We start from the raw sequence: 7513 nt of genomic DNA, 5'->3' as shown, positions 1-7513 counted from the left end.
CGATTTCATCTGCTCGATTTCATCTGCTCGATTTCATCTCCTCGATTTCATCTGCTCGATTTCATCTGCTCGATTTCATCTGCTCGATTTCATCTGCTCGATTTCATCTGCTCGATTTCATCTCCTCGATTTCATCTGCTCGATTTCATCTTCTCAATAAAATATCATGGGTTTGAACACAGTTCTTGTATCCCAATGTAAATTCTGACGTTTGTTGACTAGATAATTGAAAAAACAACCTTGCGGAGCCTCACTGAGCTTGGGAAAGTACAGAACGGCCAACACCACTCCTTTTATTCACTTGGCGTGGAAAAGAAGAAATATTTGAGGGAAAAGCAAACTACACGTCCTTTTCGCCAAGAAGCATTTACAAAAAAATCAAAATGAAGACGGAAAAGTCTTCTAAACTCCGTGATAAAGAATTGTACCTGAGCGGCGCACTACCGAATCTGTGCAGTAAGGAGTATGGGCCCGGTAAGTAGTGTAGTATGTTTTTGGGTCAATACTTTCACACAAAATAACCTCGCTGACGCTAAGGTAGCCGATCTTTCTGCTATTAAGGGGCCGATCATTGCTATAACGCTGATGGTGCGAGTATTGGGTGTCATTTGCACTTTCGTTCAAAGCTTCTGTATCTTAGTTGGCAAGACAAAAAAGCCCACTCGACATTTTCAAGAGGACATTTTCGTATATCCTTCGGATAATGCGGGTACGCCTTATGTGGTACCTCATATTTCTTATTCATAAGGTGCGAATACACCAGTTAGGATAAGTATAATAGGCTATCATTGCGGAATGTCTGGGTGCTACTGACGCCGAGATTATTGATAGAACGGAGTGCGCCGCAATTGCCTGGAAGGACGGAACGGAAGTGGCGTGAACGGCAGAAGCGAACGGAACGAACTTAATAAACACCCAGAATTTCTTATTTAGAATGACCTACGAAATTAGGGTGCAATTGACAAACGGATCTTCTCTACAGCCTACTACAATTTCGAGTGCAGTGAACTGAGACAATGCACCCTGGGCCCTGATTATGCACCCCCCGCCCCGCACCGGACCCTCTTGCAGGGGACAATTTCGAGGTTTGCCCAATTGGATTAGTTGTATAATTTATAATCTCAAGTTTACGGATAGGACGTATACGAATTTTAACCGGGTGCAATATAATCCGCGTTTATACCACTTGGCGATGTATGTATAAAACTGGAATCCGTATGTAACACAGATAGTTTCTTCCGATCACAGTCTGAAAAGTCATCATAAAGCTAACACAAAGCAAATATAATGAAATTTTCAACTATTTTCGGAGCTGCTACAATTGCGACTGCCGTCTTGGCGGCTGATGTGTCAAGTGTAATGACCACCAAGACTATTACTGTCACTAACGGTAACAACGTGTACACAAAGGTTGTCACCGACACCGCTGACCCTGTCATTACTTACAGTACCACTAGAACCGTCGTTGTCAGCAATAGTGCTGGTGTTTACACCAAGGTTGTTACCGAAGGTCCAGACACCACTTCTGAAAAGAGTACTACAAAAACACTTACCTTAACAAATGGTTCAGGATCATCAACCAATCTTTATACTAAGACTGTTACCCAAGGAATTGAATCATCTACATCCTCTTCATCGGCTTCCTCCGCCTCTTCGTCTGCCTCTTCGTCTGGTGCTGCTCCAGCTGCTTTCCAGGGTGCAAGCGTTGGTGCACTAGCTCTTGGTTTATTTTCTTTCTGGTTATAGATTGATTTCACGACCGACAAGAACCCATTAGTTATCATGTATAGCGTATTTATATCTCAACAATGAAAAACTAATTAAATAAACCTCCCTTTTTCAAAAGAACAATAAATAAGCAAAACTTTTGTTTCCAATGTATCTTCTATGATGAATAACAGGTCCTTTTATTAAGTCATTGCTAATAGCTTATTATAAGATTTTTTTATTAGGTGTATTCATTACATATGCATATATGTGTATATATTTACCTAACCGTTCCAAGCAATTAAAACAACACCAACGAACTTAAAACAGTACACATAATACTTAATAAATCATGTTTGAAATTCTTACTTATAAATTATGTAGTATAATTTATTATAAGATATTTCATTCAATCAGACTTCTTTAGAAATAGTAAAGCCACGGAGAGCTTCATAAAAAAAACCCAGGTATCCGAAGAGTTATTGTCATCGATTATAACAAAATGACGGCGGCAAGAGCAGCACCCATCAAACCAGTACCAGCAGTGATAGCATCGGCAGCACCAGTGAAGCTTGAGATTTGAGCAGTAGTGGATGATTTAGCGGTAGCTGAAGTTGCAACAGTGGTAGCTGAAGTCTTTGAGGCAGAAGATGTAGCTTCTGCGCTGGTGGAAGTGCTTGGTGCCCAAGTGTTGCTGCCTTCACCGGTCCAGACAAAAGTAGCGTCTTGAGTGACAGTCTTGGTATAAACGTGACCGTTCTTGGTAGCAGTGATGACAGTAGTGATACTGGAACCAGAGCCTTCGTCAGCAGAAGTTGCAGCAGCAGAAGTTGCAACAGCAGAAGTGACAGCAACAGAGGATGCAGCAGCCGCAGAGGATGCAGCAGCAGAAGTTGCAGCAGCAGAAGTTACAGCAGCAGAGGATGCAGCAGCGGAGGATTCAGCAGCAGAAGTGGCAGCAGAACCTTCACCTCCCCAGACGAAAGTAGCATCTTGGGTGACAGTCTTGGTATAGACGTGACCGTTCTTGGTAGCAGTGATGACAGTAGTAATACTCTCAGCAAGAGCAGTAGCGGCAACAGCAGATAGGACTAGAGCGGAAGAAAATTTCATTTTTAGGTTTTGTTATTATTATTATTGGTTTTAAGCGAGTGGAAGAACTTGATTGTATTAGTTTAGGTATCAGTTTGGACTTGATAGTTCAAATAGTTCTTGGCTTAAATACCCCGTAAACATTGCTCAAAAAAGGTACACTGGCCTCGAATTATGTCTTGGGCCCGATTTTCTGCACCCTTTCATGGAGTGGTGGAATTCGGCTCTTGAGCCCTGAGATGTCTATCATCTGCATAATACCAAAAACGGAACCGCGGGGCGCGGAACAAACAGGGTGCAGAAAAAGATGCAGGACATAGCTAGGACTAGAAGGGTGTAATAACCGTATGGTAAGTAAAATTCACGGCTATTCACCGTTCAACTCGTTTAACGTGTTTTGAAATTTTCGTGGGTTTAGTGACCATTAAAAAAGACTACCAATTTTCTCTCGAAAAATGTTCAATTTGTCAATACGTCGATTTGTCAATTTGTCGGTTTTGTTACTTGTCGCGAGTCGTTAATTTCACCCAGATCTCGAATGCTTTTAGCTAAGTTAATACTGTTTCTGGTGTATTTGGTACCAGGTTGTGTAGCAAAGCCGAAAATAAGTAAAAAAAGAACACAGTGGGATCTGATAGCAATTAATGCTTGTGCTAAAGAATTGGAATTGTACAAGTATGATACGGACGCTAAGGGTCACCACGCTTCTATTTGCACTTATGAGCCCGCATTAGGCTCTTGGCTACATTGCGCGAAGGAAGTCCTCGCCAGTAAAAACAAAAGCAAAAAAACATTTGAAAAAACATTTAACAATATAAACCAGATTTGTCGGGATTATCAGAAAGATGAAACTATCAGTAATGATGAATTTTATCGAATCCTTTCTAATGCGTCTATCTTCATCCGGCCTATTGGCGAGGCAAAGGAAATAATAAGATATCCCATTATTCCTAACAAGACCTCTCTAGATAAGTGGGTATGGGCTTATTTCGGTCCGTTGGATAACTTAGACAAGGGGAATATATACGGAGGAGCGATTTGTTTGTACTGGCTAGGGGTTCTGTTTATTGCAACTGTGTACAATTTCTTGAATTTTTCACGACTTAAACAAACGATTTTTAAGAACAAGGTGTCAGCATATCTGCGAGGTCACTTAGTTCTTCCAGCACTTATTCACAACCATGCTATGTTTGTGGGGAAATGGTTTTTCGTCGGGCTAGTCCCTACTAGGTTGGAGACATCTATCTTACTCGGTTATGTTTTGTTACATGGACTTTTTCTGAGCACTTACAATTTTGACTCCAATCAGCTGCTTAGCGATCACAGAAGCCAAATGCTCATCTTCATTTCAGACAGAGCAGGAATCTTGGCATTTGCGCACTTTCCTTTGATAGTACTCTTTGGCGGCAGGAACAGTATAATGACTTGGTTGACAAATATACGGTATACGTCATTCATAACTTACCACAAATGGTTAGGGAGATTTATGTTGGTAGATTGTATGGTTCACGCAATGGGGTACACGTATCATGCGTACATAGAGAACTATTGGAAATACGTCAAATACAGTGATCTATGGACGTCCGGAAGACATGCCATGATTATTGTGGCAGTACTTGTGTTCTTCTCATTCTTCTTCTTCAGGCGCCATTACTACGAGTTGTTTGTTATAGTACACATCATTCTGGCAATAAAATTCTTCCAGGAGTCCTTGAAACATTGCCACAAACTCGGGTGGAGTGAATGGGTGATAGCGTGCGCAGTATTTTGGATTGGTGACCGCATTTTGCGATTGATAAAGATTGCGATATTCGGAATGCCATTAGCTAAGTTGAAGATGTACGGTGAGTCGATGATAGAGGTGAGAATTGCAAAGAGTTCCAAAAGTTGGAAAGCTGAGGCTGGTCAATATGTCTACCTGCAGTTTTTAAAACCAAAACTATTCTGGCAGGCACATCCGTTCACAGTCATGGACTCTCTGGTTGAGGATGGCGAATTAGTTGTTGTAATAACAATTAAGAACGGACTGACAAAAAAATTGCAGGACTATATATTGCAGAATGAGGAGTATGCTGAAATGCGAGTTCTAGTAGAGGGGCCATACGGACAGAGCACTCGAACGCACTTATTTGAAAGCCTATTATTTTTTGCTGGTGGGGCAGGGGTTCCAGGACCTCTGTCTATGGCGATAAAGGCGGGTCGGGAACGAAAGAACGATGATAATCAGACGATTAAATTTGTATGGAGTGTAAGAAATGCTGAGCTTTTGGAAGTGTACAAAAAAGAGATAATGGTGTTGAAACAGATGGAGGTGGATGTGGAGATTTACTATACAGGGGAGGAGAAAGATGGTTTGCGTGTGGAAGATGATACCGCCGCCAATAAAAATATCGAAGGTAGACTGTTGACGGGTTCGGAGTCAGTGGAAGTAGTTACAAATTTTGGACGACCAAAAATCGATGAAGTAATCGAAGAAGGAATGAATGGAGTAAAATCATTGTTGGTTGTTTGCTGCGGCTCAGAAGGGTTTGTAGACAAAACTCGGGAAATAACTGCAAAAAAGGTTGTTGATAATGGCGAAAAATGGATAGAATATGTGGAAGAGTTTCAAAACTGGTAACTAGAGATTAGTGTTGAAATTATGAATACTTTGCCTGCTCGAAAAGAGACTGGAAAAAAGTTAATATAGTGAGACAGGCAAGTGAATCATTGCAATAGGCAGTATACGTATCGGCGCATAGAAACGGAAATGTATGTCAATTACCTCGAATAATCCGTGTGTAGGTACCGGTTTAACGAGAGCTTTATCAAGTACCTTCTTTGCTCCTCCTAATATTTATAAGCGTTTGGGTCCGGACAGGTCTATTAAAAATGTGCATAATCTCTAAATAGATTTAGAGTTAAAGAAATTGTCAATTCTTGAAAAAATTGTCAATTCTTAAAAAAATCAGGCAGTATTATTTAATACAGCTTTGGAAACCAATGTATATATACCAGCATGTAAAAAGATAGCATCGTTCGTTGTTTAGCGCTTAATATAAGAAACAATAACAAAAACTTCAACGTCGCAGTTGAGTTGCAAAGAAGTATCAACTCTGACACGAGTATTCAAATAAAGGCTGAATAAAGGTCGAACAAGGCACCTGCTCATGCGAACTTCGAAGAAATACAAACATTAATTTTCTGTCACATTATCGGCATAGCCGAACTAAATCAACATTATGAGAGATTTGCGTATTAAACTGTGTACACCAAGAAACAGGAAACATGTCATAATCGACCACGCTGATTTTGATTTAGTGTAGCTTATTCTCCTGGTACATGGCGTTTTATTGGAAAATGAACTTGTAGTGACTAGAGCAGCCAGTCATTGGAAATTCATCTCTATTTTGGCACACGACTGACTACATGGAAGTTATACTTTTTGAGGATGGTGGTGGATTGTTTCCTGAACTTTCGAAGCAAACAAGGCCTGCATAATTGTATTCACCGCTAACTTTATTCCCACTTGAGCCTGGTTGGCCGCCTATATACAAATCCTCTAAGCAAGTTCTCGTCTAGCAATCCTGTATGTTTGGCATAGAGAGTGATTTATTGCAAAAAATTGAAGCGTATACTTGTTCATTACTCATTATTGAAAAGTTTACATTTTAGTAAATGTGCCAAAGGAACTTTCAAAAGAGGTAAGGAAATGGTATATGGATCAAAAGAACAGGTATTGTTTTTCCAGGGAAACATTACGGACCTCAGCGGACAAAACGGCCTTTTGACAATTTATATTTTCAAGAGTTGAATTTTTAAATTGCGCCAGATATGCTTAGGGTAATGCCGCATATTAAATAAGAGAAGATGGAATTATATGCTTGAATGGCAGTGGAGGAGTTTGACACGTAGAAGTGATGGAATAGCATGTATGAATGGAACGATATTTTATGGGTTCTATATATACTAGGTCAGTGCAGTATATTTCGGGTAACCTCGGAGTAGCATGAATAATTATTCATAAAAAATGTATGGAACTGCTGTTCTTGTTGGCTATGCTATTCTTCCTGTTTGTATGATAGCTACTACAGTCAGAAGAAGGCTAGATGTTTGTTATAAAAAGCTGGTGCTGTCCAAAAATAATATCAATTCATTTTGTTATATTTTTAAAGTTTATATTTATGTACATATCTACTCTATTCCCTATTCCGGGGACATATATCTTATTAGATACAGACACATTAAGCTAGAGAAAGTTCTTGATAGTTCATAAAATTATCTGTGATGATAAGGTTAAGACTTTTCAAGTGCATTATTGGAAAGCTTCGTATGTTAGTATGGAGATGTGAAGGCGGTGTGAAATCATGTTCTAATGACACGTACATGGATTCAATGCACGTGTGGCAAATATTTCTGGAACTTTGTAACAAGGGGTTGCCGTCATCGAAGGGTTCCATATTATTCGAGGCAAGAAGGTTTCCGCAAGTCTTGCTTGTCGCAGGAGATATGGGCTCAGCTAGTCTTAAGAGTATAGCGCGTTTTCTCTAAATTCGCAAGTTGTTTTTTGAACATATTGTATGTATGACGATTTTACTGCATCTATTCCGGTTCAACGACTTGTTGTAATCACCTCATTACACAGCGATAAACGACTCTTTGTCTTCATTCTTTGAAAAATAGTAGAATAAACAGCGATTGTTTGGAAAACATATCATTTGTAAACATATATCAT

The 7513-nt window shown here is 39.8% G+C and overlaps 3 protein-coding genes across 3 annotated transcripts; 2 read left to right on the top strand and 1 right to left on the bottom strand.

The window, feature by feature from the left end:
• Positions 1-1287: 1287 nt before the first annotated feature.
• Positions 1288-1746, top strand: FIT2 (Fit2p; the record flags this gene model as incomplete). Its single annotated transcript, XM_018368621.1, has 1 exon — positions 1288-1746. The coding sequence occupies one exon, from the start codon at positions 1288-1290 to the stop codon at positions 1744-1746; it is 459 nt and encodes a 152-aa protein (XP_018218749.1).
• A 453-nt stretch (positions 1747-2199) lies between these two features.
• Positions 2200-2820, bottom strand: FIT3 (Fit3p; the record flags this gene model as incomplete). The annotated part of the gene is made up of 1 exon (XM_018368620.1): positions 2200-2820. One exon carries the CDS (start codon positions 2818-2820, stop codon positions 2200-2202), a length of 621 nt encoding a protein of 206 aa, XP_018218748.1.
• A 517-nt stretch (positions 2821-3337) lies between these two features.
• FRE5 (putative ferric-chelate reductase) lies at positions 3338-5419 on the top strand (the record flags this gene model as incomplete). Its single annotated transcript, XM_018368619.1, has 1 exon — positions 3338-5419. One exon carries the CDS (start codon positions 3338-3340, stop codon positions 5417-5419), a length of 2082 nt encoding a protein of 693 aa, XP_018218747.1.
• Positions 5420-7513: the final 2094 nt, after the last annotated feature.

This window comes from Saccharomyces eubayanus (assembly GCF_001298625.1).
Source record: "Saccharomyces eubayanus strain FM1318 chromosome Unknown scaffold_19, whole genome shotgun sequence".
Classification (NCBI taxonomy): Eukaryota; Fungi; Ascomycota; class Saccharomycetes; order Saccharomycetales; family Saccharomycetaceae; genus Saccharomyces; species Saccharomyces eubayanus.
This window is presented reverse-complemented; position numbering and strand designations above follow the sequence as displayed.